Source organism: Lissotriton helveticus, chromosome 2_1, assembly GCF_964261635.1.
Source record: "Lissotriton helveticus chromosome 2_1, aLisHel1.1, whole genome shotgun sequence".
NCBI classification, from domain to species: domain Eukaryota; kingdom Metazoa; phylum Chordata; class Amphibia; order Caudata; family Salamandridae; genus Lissotriton; species Lissotriton helveticus.
Window position 1 is genome coordinate 1,364,887,892 of NC_136059.1, and position 13,216 is coordinate 1,364,901,107.

At 45.4% G+C, this 13,216-nt stretch overlaps 1 protein-coding gene across 1 annotated transcript in view; it reads left to right on the plus strand.

Annotated features, from left to right (window-relative positions):
• Positions 1-13,216, plus strand: part of ABRAXAS1 (abraxas 1, BRCA1 A complex subunit) — a 193,014-nt gene that overhangs the window by 70,030 nt on the left and 109,768 nt on the right. Inside the window, exons 4-5 of the mRNA XM_078676299.1 lie at positions 3,523-3,589; positions 5,005-5,198. Of these exons, the coding sequence (XP_078532425.1) occupies positions 3,523-3,589; positions 5,005-5,198 (261 nt within the window). The remainder of the gene's footprint in view (positions 1-3,522; positions 3,590-5,004; positions 5,199-13,216) is intronic.

The following is a 13,216-nucleotide window of genomic DNA, read 5'->3' on the forward strand; positions in this document are numbered from 1 at the left end:
CTTGTGTGGCCCAACTGACGGGGTCTAGCTAACCCCCAGCATCCCAACTTACCTCTCCAAGTTGGTCGGACCCAGAAGACCTTCATCCCAGAGCCTGCGGTGTGCTTGCAAACCGGAGAAACCCCATTCAAAGTAAGAGGGCCCCAACGCCAAAACAGTACCTTTCACCCGGCCGCCCTAGTGCCGCTGAGGGTGCACCTTTGGTGCTGTCTTGAACCCCCATTTGCCCTGAGCTTAAGTCTATGAGCTTTGCTCCCACAACCTTGTGGCCTGCTCATAAGCAGCCACAAACCAGAGGCCCCTATCCCCCATTGGATAACATTGGGCCTCAGCACTCTGCACCAGGCCGCCCTAGTGCCGCTGAGGGTGTAACAAGAGTGTATCCTTGACCCAGGTGGACCCCTGTGTCTAACCGCAGAAACTCAACTCCCGCAACAAAGCACTTACCTCTGAACTGAAAATACTATTTTCTCTCACAGATTAACATTGACTGTTTTTCTATGAAACGTTTCTAAGTGTGGTGTTCGAAAATCTGTGAAAGTCTTTAAAACTGTAACCAAATAACAAAAACGCTTTTACTTACCTGTTTACAGGAAATGTCCCAGTGTAGTACCCATGTATACTACACTGTAAGAAAAGTAATCTTTAAAGTAATCCACTTGACATCCTGTTGAAAAACCAATACAGAGTATATTTATTTATTTATTTATTTATTTATTTATTTTATTTATTTAATGAGTTTTATATAGCGCTGGCTAGACCCGAAGGTATCAGAGTGCTTTACATGAGGTTCCACAAAGTAAAAAAATTACATCAGTTAACAGGTTACATCACTTACTAGTAAAACATTTAAAGAGCATAGAAGATTAAATAAATGGAGCGTAGAAGGGTAAGGGTAATAAACCAAAGTATATTTACAACTGCAATCCAAAGTGTATTGTTAGTGCAAAGTATAAATCACTTACCTGTGCCAGGCTTGCTGGTTCTAGGAAATAAAATAACTAAAAGAATATTTTAATACAAAACCAATTGGTCTGTAATTCATTCTTTGATAGTGTGTAATCATTTGCTTATTGAGTGTGTACAACAAATGCTTAACACCACCCTCTGATAAAGCCTTACTGCTTGTCCACAGTACCACAAATAAAGAGTAAGGTGCTACCTGCTTTTACCTCTGCATACCTTTGGGGTTCCACTGGACTCTGTGCACACTATACCTCACTTTGGTATAGTATATACAGAGCCAGCTTCCCACCTACTGCTACGATATATCCTCTACTACCATCCGCAGGAAACTTGTAAGGTAATTTCTCGTCTAACCCAAATTTCTGCTGCATTGTTGATAAAAGAACTTCAGAGAACAGAATTTTTTTTTTCTCCAACCAGTTAACATGAGCCAAAGAAAATGTTTCACTTGAGCACATATTTTATTAGTTTGCACAAATTAAACGGCCCTTGTTAGAAACAAGGAGGCCTGTTTTCTAGGCCTTATGCTTCCATCACGCACACCAGTTACATTAAATACACAAAGCATGATTCTGTTAACATATAGCTTATACCTTGGTCGTTTGCAACACTGTAAATGAGCATAAAGACCTTGAAATGGAAGTCATTGGTTTCCTAAAAATTATTGAGAGATACTGAACTGTACAGGAATGTGTTTTGAAGTGAGCAGAGTTATGAGTGGTGCTGGAGAGAGAAACAAGGTATAATAAAGGTCTGCCTCATTCATACAACTTTAACCACACCCCTCAGGGGCTTGGATGTTGGAGTAATATAGGGAGTTTGCACCTCCCAAGGTCAAGAGAAGCCCTTGCCTGCTTCTAAGTGAATCCCTGCTCCAGACTCTTGTGCAGAACATGTCACTACTGTATCTACAAACACACAAAAGGTGATGGGAGGATGCTTGCAATAGGTCTAACCGCTGGCCATCACTCTGGATAGCATTCCAATCCATCGTTCTTTTGCCCACCATGCCACCTCAGATTAGACTCCGCTATATTCAAATCAGTCTTGACACTGCTCCATTAGGAACAGTCCAGCCCAAATTGCCCAGTAAAGGCCTCTCTGAACCAGAACACAAGCAACCCAACACACTTCTGTTTCTAGACTGCCTCATTGGGAAATGTAGGGCCTAAATGCCTGAGGACAGCTGAATTCTGCTCAGATCAGAACATAAATATTGGAGACGTCAGAGAGGCTCAGGCCTGAAAAAGTATTGTATATGCAGAAGCCACTGGCTTGAGGATAGTTGACTAGAGGTGACAGGAAAACTGGCTACTCTAGTAAATGGTGTGTTGGGACATCTGGTGTGTTAAGGACTGCTCAACCATGGAGGTGAATTTACAAAGTGAAGCTGCCTGGCAAAGGGATACCAGTAGGCAGCTCCAGGTGTGGCAGCTAGTGTGCTGAATTCATCTTGTGTGTTAACTCTACAGAGAACACTGCTAAGTGAGCTTGTGATCTGGCTGCTTGTAATCTGAAAAAACATCATATGCACGTTTACACTTGTACCCAACTTGCAGCTCCCAGTTATTGTCTCTCTCTAGTCTATCCCTACCAGCCTTTGTGAGGGCTAGGGCTCTCTATCATGTTGCTTGGTACACTGCTGCTCCACAGATGCTGCGTTTTGATAACACACCTATTGGCTGTGTTGCTGGGAACAAAAGGAGAGTTTAACCTTCTGCTTTGGAATAAATGTTGTTCCACATATCTTATTAAATTCTTTATCCAGTTTCTAGGTCTGGCCTAGTGACCACTTTAGCTGATTACATCAATCATGGCATGTCCAACAGCGACTCTGGGCTACTTCCTTGTAATAAATCTCTTCTGCAGGACGGAAACCGGTGTCTATCTTGGAATGGTGATGAGTATGTTGTATTATTATTCCAAGATAGCTCCATGCTAGAAGTAATATGACAGCCATCTTGAATTGGTACAACAGTGATACAGTATACAAACTACTACTTCCAAGATACCCTCCCGGTGCATTGTTTACTGGATATGGTATTGTGTACCATTGTATTACCATGCCAAGATGGCGGACTCTTTCCTTTTAAATGTTCCAGCCATACTGGAAATTTAAAGCAATAACACACTGCGCACTATACCATTGCAAGGTGGCCCCACGCTGGTACGTTTTCTTTTGTACTTATTTTATTGCACCCCGTTTGCCCTGCAATGTTTTTTTGTTCTACCTTTGGTCTTTCAATGTATCTTAGATGTTTGTGTGTGTTTTATTGTGGCTTGGTAAATTGTCTAATGCACGAGTGAGTTAGTGGGTGAGTGCATGAATAATTAAGAGTTAATGTATAAGTTAGTTATTGAGGGTGCACCAGTGACTGAAGCGACACCTTCAGTTTTGTCATGACTATTGTCATTACAAGTGTTTTTTGTTTTAATGTTTGCACAGTACTATTACTTCACTGACCCTCACTTTTTGTACTTGTATTTCCTGTTGACTGTGGCAATATTCACTTTTGTTTGTGCTTCTCATCTAACAAGCCGGTATTCTTTTTGCAGTTTTTACAATTCGGCCGGAGACATTGATGCGAAGGCACTGAAGAAAATACTGTGTGGTCACAGAAAGGTCAGGATTGGGTGCCCCTTTACGTTACCAAGAGTAGCTCTGCTTGTCAGAGTACACTCCGTTTTCTTGAATATTTCTTTATACCTTTACTTTTAGTTCGTTGTTAATTTTTCTCCCAATTTCTTCTGCCAAATTCTCGCAATTGAGAGTTGCTTTTAGGGCTTCTCTCTTAGTCTGTTTTCATTGGTTTTTTTTTATACTTTGTTTTAGTTTTTCACACTTTAGCATGGAAACTTTTAGATATATATCCTCTGCAGTCTTATTTCAAGGCATGTAAAATTCCTTCATATAGTCGCAGCACATCTTTTATTTAAACTCCATTTAGGTACCGACATGTGATGGGCAGTATGCCTTGCATGGAACACAGTAGTAGCACCGCATGTATACAGCAAGTGTCCTCAATTTTCACTCCCTAAAAGTAACTCGAAAAGATTTCCAAATGGGCAGCAGGATATTTTTCCTACCTTGTGCTTAAAAAAAAAAGAAAATGTCAAGTATCATGGATATCAAAGTCAAATCTTTTTACAGCATTCACAATACAACCCATTTTTAGCGCTGTTTTGCAGGAAGATCCTGCCTTGCCATACTTTTTTTAAGCCAAGCTGTTTCCTGCTGAGTGATCATTGACTTAGTAACCTCTTACAAAGTCATCGTGCAAGAGGGATTCTGAATTCTTGATTGTAGAATGAAAGCTGGGCAACATTAGCGTATCGAATGTGACATTAAAGTACTGGTCTTCAAAACATTTGATTCCCTTATCAATGGTAACATTTTAATTTTCTTACATTTATGATGGAAAATGTTATATATTGTCAGCAACAAATACCCCTAAGAATATTGAAAGAAGAGTGAAAACAAAGGAAGTATCATTAAAGGAAAGTCCTTACATGATATTCTATTTTATCATATTATCCCCGACCCCATAAGCCAGTATATTGAATGGACAATTTATTGTAAGCAAGGAATGTTAAAGGTCTGAAGGGGTTTCTTGTAATAGTTTTTGGCCAAACAAGAAAGCATATGTGGCCACATATACGGTACAAGCAGTACAGGAATTCAGAGATGCTTTTGAAATGCTTAATGAAGCTTATGGTGTCCTCTTTGCCACAGCCACCGCTCCTTGGACATGCATTTGTAACGCTCACGTTGGCCTTGCTGCTCAGTTTGAAAACAAGTCTGTTAATGTATTAAAATTGACAACCGCACTACAATCGCTGCTCATAGACCCTTTCAAAACCGCCCCCCCCAGACACTCGCTCATGATGTCTTATGGATCACACTTGGCCTGCTGTAGATTCTTCTACATCCACAAAGTGCTATGGTTGTTTTATTCCTTCCATACTAAATGTTAACATTACATCTATGACCCTTTGTTGATGTATTTTGTTCGTATTTATTTGCATATTTGTTCGTAGGCTGTGATAGGTTGGTATAAATTCAGACGGAACTCGGATCAGACGATGACCTACAGGGAGAGGCTTCTTCACATGAACTTGGAAGAACACCTAGCAAACCAGGGGCTCGTCTTTCTGTTATTGACTTCCAGCAGAACCACAGAGAGCAGCTCCACACACAAGCTGGAATATGCCCTACACAAACCTCAGGGTGGGTGAGTACTGAACCTCCTGATCACAGATATTCAATGGGGCGAAATGTATACTCATTGGTGACAGTCTCACTGCCACATTCGTTTTTCTTTTGAGTGCTGGTGACCAAAACATATCTAAACAAATATACCAAAGGGAATCGAGGCAATGGAAAGTAAAGGTTGTTTTCCAGGGTAAATTACTTATATCTACGTAGGAAATCTTTTTAGGAAGCGGTGACACCGCATCCTCATTCAGTGAAACAAAATGCTCAGTAAAGTGACAGATGCATGGGAAGTGTATTCAGAACATTAACTTTATTTTATTGTTTTGTGGCATGCACAAAACTGACCTACGATACACAACGTATCTCGGTGTTCTAGTCAACGCAAAGAAACGGATCCATGCACATCCTGGAATACACAGTAGCAAATATAAAAATACCCTAGAACAGAACAATGTCCTCATCAGGACAGAGAACTCAATCAAGATCCGTAATTTTGATACAGTACTAACCCTGTACTAGTGATTTCTAATTGAACACTTGCAGGTTGAAACAACACAATATCACATGTCCATTTTTACCAAAGTGCAGAAAATACTCCATATCTACACAGTGTATAACATTCTGTTTCTAAGAGCAGGGCTGGCCTTTGCCCAGATAGCGCCCTGGGCAGAACCAAATGTGGCTCCCCTTAATCCGCCGTTTTTCATCCCAGTTGTAGCCTGTGACTTGAAATGCAAGCCATTATCTCCATTAATTTAGCAAATATGCGTTTTCTTTGCATCCTGGTGCTTGAAGTCCTGTATTTATAGTGAGGAGAAACAAAACTGCAATAGGATTCAAAGAGAAACATTAGAATTTAATTCCGCTAGTCGAGTAGCTAAGTAGTTTCGTATTTGTCAACATTATGTGACCAGTAAGATATTTCATGTTTAGAAAACAACAGTTAAAATTTAGTATTAATTGGCTGGCTGTCTCCTGTCCTGTCAGTCTATTTCTTGCTTGCTGCTGCTAAGAAAAATGTGCCAATGTAATTCGCTAATGTTTTCAAGGTCAGATCTCGGTTGATTACACAAACTCGCTCACTGCTCCCCCAGTGTCACTTTTTATTTTTTATTTTTTATTTTTTTAGAGTTTTATATAGCGCGAACTAGACCCGAACCGAATCAGGTATCAGAGCGCTTTACATAGCACAAGTTACGTTTTACATGAGGAAACACACTTCCTTTTTTTTTTTTTTTTTTAGGCACGGGGAGATTAAGTGATTTGCCCAGAATCACAGGAGGTTTTGGCGTCGTTACCGAGACTCGAACCCAGATCCGAGGTCGAGCACCTTAGCCTAACTCCTCTCCCCACTCCTCACTTGTGTCACCGTTTGCAGAAGATTTTAATGTAGCGCATGCAACCTCTAGAAGAAAACAAGCACTGGCGTTGCCAATAGGTCTCGCAGTAGGAAAGTTGGAGCTATTACAATTGCAAATAACAATGCCTTTTATTTTTGTTTTCATTTAAAAAACATAAAGGGCTTTGTCATTTACAAAACCAATAGCTCCAACTTTCCTACTGCGAGACCTATTGGCAACGCCCAGGCACTGAAGAGAACTAACTGTGCACAGATGTGTTTCTTCTGAAAGAGCATAATGTCTTCACTCACAGTTAAGTTTGCCACTGGCTGAAGTGAGCTCACCCTTTGCCCCTTGCTGTACACTGTGGTGGGCGGAAGAAAAAACGTGAATAGCACAACAAACCACTGAATGAAGAGTGTTGGCTAAGAGAGCCAAAATCGCAAATTTTAGTAAAATACTATTGTCATGGCTAAATTCAGATTTAAAAATAGAATCCCGACACAGGTAGGTAGGTCCCTGTACGCACACGATCGTCTAGAGTCGATAGTAGGTTACACGTAACTTCCTGGAGTTGTGTGTTCACTTAACATTGGTGGCTGCCGAATGCCTCACACGACGCCGATCCGCAGACGAGTGCTGCTCAGGCGGCTCGACACAGCAAATGGCCGCTGCTCTTTTAAAGCCATGTGCTGGGCATGAATGCAGCTGCTGCAACATAAAAGACCAAATGGCTGTTGACATTTGGTAAACCCTAAAAAGGTTTACTGGGCAAGGCCCTCTCCGAGAGTCCATGAATGCGAGAGAACAATCCGCATTCTTGGGGGCTAAGTGTGTGTTTGTTTAAGACCCACCCTCAATTCAGAAGCTAATTGTCTGAATGGAGATGAAGAGGTTGGTGTGCTCTTTTGGCCAGCGGGGGATTTAAGCTGTGTTTTTTTTTGTTTAGTTAAAGCCTCGACCTAGTGACGCAGCGGGGGTAGGTGAGGAGACGGGGCTGACTGTCCGCTCAATTACCAGCTCCCAGAAGGACAGGAAATAAAGCGCTGTAGTTACAACGGCAAGCTCTAAGGCATTTACAGTGTTACAAGTGTAAAATAATACACCATTAGCCTGAAAGGGAACTATAAAGTATAATCGCGAGTTAAAGTGAACTGGCGATGCGTCGAGGCAACAACTTTACATAAAATAATTGGCTGCGCACCGCGGGTTAACGGAGCCTCGGCTCGTATTATTATCACTAACGAAGCTGTCATTACGGACGCCGGGCATGAATATTTTACAAGGTTGGCGCCTGCCCGGTTCTCCAACGGGCTGGGCCCAATCTGCACTTTGAGGCTCTGCAGGGGCAAGCCTCTCCCTCCCAAACCACGGACTCCCAAGGCTGAATCATTTAACTGTCTCACAAGAGAAGGGCGAGGCTCTAGTGTAAAAAAAGGGGATTGTGGGTGGGCAGAGATCCACACGATGGTAGAGAAGCAATGGGAAACATCACAGTACAAGAAACTAAGTTCTGACGGCAAAGTTAGGAGAGGAGAAGTAAAGGCTGTGTTTGCGGGGAGAGAGGGGAGGTGCTGGTGTGGGAGGAGTGCTGCTACGGCCTGGGGGAAGCTGGCTGGGGAGGGGGAGGAGAAATGAAAGTAAAGGCTGTGTTTGCGGGGAGAGAGAGGGAAGGTGCTGGTGTGGGAGGAGTGCTGCTACGGCCTGGGGGAAGCTGGCTGGGGAGGGGGAGGAGAAATTAAAGTAAAGGCTGTGTTTGCGGGGAGAGAGAGGGGAGGTGCTGGTGTGGGAGGAGTGCTGCTACGGCCTGGGGGAAGCTGGCTGGGGAGGGGGAGGAGAAATGCAAGTTTATGGCCCAAAAGCGCGTGCATGTGGCCATGTGAACTTAATGAAAACCGAAGCAAAAAGCCCGTGGTTTCACGAGAATTTTGAGCACTTGAATTCTCGCTCCCTCAATGCGCTTGCGCGCATTGTAGGTCACGAGACCTAAAAAGAATGATTAAACATTGTATGGGCTAAATTGCTAGAGCATGCAGACAGCTCCTTGCGCCCCTATAGGTTTACTCCAGTGGTGGTCTTAATTCTATGGGTAGTGACACATTTATCGAATAGTGTTTCAAGCTCCTTCTTTATAAACTGGCTTAACGGAGTAAATATCAGTTGATTGATGTCCGAAGGGAATAAAAGGCCAGCTCATGAAAACATTTCTGTCAATGTTCTGAAACAAAATCTTCCTCTCTCCTAAAGCAACAGAATTGCTAAATAGATTTTTGAAACACTAGAACATTAAGAGGATTGGGTTAAAGTTTATCACAACTCAGAACGAAAGATGTCACAATCCAGTAACTTGCAAGGAAACTATTCTTTAAATAAAAAACACTTCTGAAAAAATCATGTTTGCTTGATTTGCCATTTCTTCTGTTAAAACAAACGCATTGTTACAATGCCTCTGATTTATCCTTATTATACATCTCAGTCGCTGTCAAAAGTATCTCCATTATTATTTGAGACAGAGGGCCTGAAATGTGATTTCTGCATTGAGTGGATAAAAAGATTTCACTAAGTTATTTCCAAATCTGCAGAATTTCCGACTGCATTTTCAGGGAAACAGCATTAAAGTATTTTGATCACAACTTCTAGCCAATTGATTACATAAAGCACTACATCCACTAATCCAAATTCTGTTTTAACAAATTAACATTTGACATGATGCATAATTGTTTCAGAAATACATGGCATATATGAGCAGCCCTGCTCGAGTGCAGGATAAACCAATTCTGCAGTAAGACCCCCTATCAAGTAGTGTAATACACACTGTTGCACTGGAAGGCTAGCAATAACAGTTTAACAATGACAATTATTGGGGGGGGCGGAGCATGGCCGGTTAGCTGCATCTGCCGGAGCTCCGGCAGCCCGTACATAATCCTGTCCAAATCCTGACCTTCAAAATGCCGAAAATGTTCCCGAGTGGGCGTGGATGACCCTATGCATGAGCCAGGCAACTTTTGAGCAGATTTGTGGTTGCCTGCGACATGTGGTGGTAAAGATACACGCAGGAACAGTTTTGAGCCGAGGCTCCACAAAATGGCCGATCGGGGAGACTGACCAGAGGTGGCTGCACGAGATAAGGGAAGGAGGTGGTGCCCGACTCCCTAAGCTATAAGTGGCGGCTCCCATCCGACGAGAAACCCGTCCAGTCCTGGAGCGGAGGCGGGGATAATCTTAAAACGGCAAACGTGCGAGAAGAAGCGCCCCGAAAACCTCGGCCCGCACGCATGTGACAGGATCATTGTGGGCCGGGCAATGTGTTTCCTAGAGCGAGGAGTCGGAGTCCCAGAAAGACGAGACGAGGGCCTAACAAGAGCTAACTGGTGGAGTGCGGGCATATCCACACAGCCACCCTGACTCCCCCGGAGCGAGAGTGATCTGTGCAGCGGCACCCTGAGGCGAGAGGGCTGACCTGGGATTCCTGCATGCAGGCCGTTGCCTCCCTCCAGTTACTCCCGATCGGCAACAAAGGTGACAGGCCTTGGGAATAAACTACAACACAGCCGGCTGGGGCAGTGTCTCACCCCCGGTTCCTTACTGCTGCGACTGGAGAGATAATAGAGGTGTCGGGCCTCCGGTCGTACGCAGGTTCAAAACAGAGAACAGATACTCAGACTCTTCCCCATTGCGGGCCACGCTGTGGTGGTCTGACACGGAGGCAGGAGGTCCCGAAGATACGAATTAGTGACCTGATCTCTGGAGCAGAGATACTGCGAAGCTACCATACGGGTGAGAGGGGTTGTGACCTGGGGGCTACGGGCGCTGCGAGAAGCTTGACCCGGCTCCCCGCTTGCGCCGAAGGGAGAGCCTGCCCGGAAGGTGCAAAGGTGGGGGGGGGGGCCCCCTTAGATAGCAGACTGGGTCCCTTGGGACGAGATAACCGCTCTGATGACCATGGGCCCCACCTGATCGAGCTGCGGGACAGACGCCCAACAACAAAAAGGGACACCCCGAGGCGGACAGACTTTCCCGCACCCTGAAAAACGACATACTCCCCACCCCCGTGAGAGAGATCAGAAGGGACTGCCATCCTCGAGATAGAGGGGGAGAAGCCCAGATCATCACCCAAAACTGAATTGCAAGGGGAACTAGCAATTGGAGAATACTGGGGACCCCTTTGGTGCTAACATCCTGGAGAAGAGTGATATCCCCTCACCGGTCAGATTGCACCATCAAAGCACAAGGGCTAAGTGTGGAACTTAGACTATAGACAATAAACTGGGGGTTAAAGAAGAGAGCGGTGAGTCAGAGACGCCACACAAGGCTATGCTTCTGACATATAGCCCGAACCACATAATCCCCAATTGAAGACAACAGTAAATTGAGAGGCATCACTGCACCTGAATGGAGGAATTGAAGTGGTGAGGTTCCCGGAAGTGATCGTTAAAACAGTACGAGAGATTCCACCCGAAGTGGGACTTACTTGTTGACTGGGTGGCTCTTGCCCATGACAGATGTAGGAAACCTAGCATTCGCAAAGCGTAGCAACTTAGTGACACAGGGAAACCGAAGACGAGAACTAGCTGCATAAAAGTACTTAAAAGCAATAGAATTCTCTCACCCAGGACCTCAATTACATACCGACTGCTGCTAGCGGTCAAGATCAGAAAAGGAAAAGGGGGAGAAGAAGTGTCAGAAATACAGGCGAATCGCACTATCCCCTACTAGTCTATGATGGCGAGAGAAAAAGAGCCAAAAATGCAAAAGCAAGGTAAAATGGACAAATATACCAAAACATTGCCCCCGCCTCCAGAGACAAAAGGAGAACCCGCGGACCGCCAGACAATGCAGCTCTTCTCCAGGCTATCAATGCCTCCAGGGAAGCCATTAAAAGGAAGATAGCTGAACTACAATTGGAAGTGACCCTATTGCGCCAAGACATGCGCAACGCCTCATACAGAGTAACAGAAGCAGAAACTCTGATTTCCGAATTGGAGGACACATCGCGCAGCTTTGAAACTGATGTCTCCAGCCTGCAGGCAGCCATGAGAGAGGTGACATGGAAAGTGGATGACGCCGAAAATAGGGCAAGGAGAAACAATATACGCTTCATAGGACTACCGGAGGGAACAGAGGGCTGGGACCCAACGGCCTTTCTTTGGGCATGGCTTAAGGACTCCTTCCCGACCGCTAACTTCTTTCCCTGTTTCATAATCAAACGAGCTCATGGAATGCTGGCTATGATACCGCCTCCAGGGGCCCCCGAGGCCGCTGATAGCTCGCCTTCTGAACTTTCAAGATTGGGACTTGATTCTCGGAGAGTCGCAGTGTACAGGTGAACTCAAACATGCAAATGCAAGAATCATGAGCTCCCCGACTACTCACAAAAGTTGAGAGGTAGTAATGCGCGTTCCATGCAGTCAAAGTAAAGCTCAGAGCCCTGCAACTTCAGTACATGTTGCTCTACCCAGCTAAACTAAAGGTCCTTTCCTAGAGCAAATCTTATTTTTTCCAAACCCAGAAGAGCGGAGCCTAACCATCAAAGGGAAAAAAAGGAGGCGCATTCCAGCAGGTCTCCGTAGCCAATTCTTGAGCAGTTTTCTGAATACAAGGGGGCTGTCCGTGGATCTTATGTTGTGGGGTAAAGAGTTCCATAGTTTGGCTGCTTGAACAGAGAAGTATGTGCCACCCATGGTTTTTAGGTCTCGCGCCTAGTGTTACACTGCGCAGCAGTGTTTGCGCAGCAAGAGTCCTTTTGCCCGGGTTTTCGAAATGGACCCAGAAAATGGACACGCTTGTGTGTGTGTTTTTTTACTTTTGCGGCCTGCTATTGGCCTTTCCCTGCGTGTTCCTTTTAAAGATAGCACACAATAGGCCAGAGGCGGGCGCATAGCTCCGCCCCTGGCCTATTGGTGTCTATTACGCGCATTTCCTGTCATATGGTTTTAATTATGGTGCCCAGACACGATTGCGATAATTGAAAGCATATGGGCGCGCGCACCACTCGCGACTTTGTTTTTTTTCTTTTGTGCTTGTTGAAGTTGCTTGTAAACAACTGCCGTACTCGGCGGCTCACCTTTCGGAGCAGACATTTCAAAACAGAGCAGATCTTTTCGACTTCTTTGTAGGATTTATATTATTGAACTCTGCAAGTTCGCAGGCACTCTGAGACTAAAGTCGCCTTAAGACACACAGAGCTGGACTGCTTCTGCGACATTGAAACAGAAGGTGTCGTTTGAAAGTGACCAGGAAGAGAAATGGAAGGGGCTGCACCTCGCCCACCCGGTGCCCGCTGAAGAGGCTTGCGCGTCACTCCTGCTTCCTGGGGAAGCTGGCCCGACTGCTCGCCCTCTTCTCCTGTGCCGAGGCTGCCGCCATGAGTGGGGCTCCACGCCGCCTCGCTTTCTTCTTCTCCCCGGGTAGCATGGCTGAGGGATCCCTCGCCTGCCTGCTGGTCTGCCTGCTATGCGCCGCCAGCTCCCCCACACCGGATCCCCAGGGCTTCCTCCCGCCCTCCCTGCAGCAGGACACCTGCTCGTCGTGCGGGTTCAGGCCCCCCGAGGAGGCGGGCCGGCTGGACCGGGACTTCCTGGAGGCGCTGAAGCGTCACAGCCTGAGCCGGCTGCAGATGCGCGAGCAGCCCAATATCACGCACGCCATGCCCAAGGCGGCCATGGTCACGGCTCTGCCCAAGCTGCACGCGGGC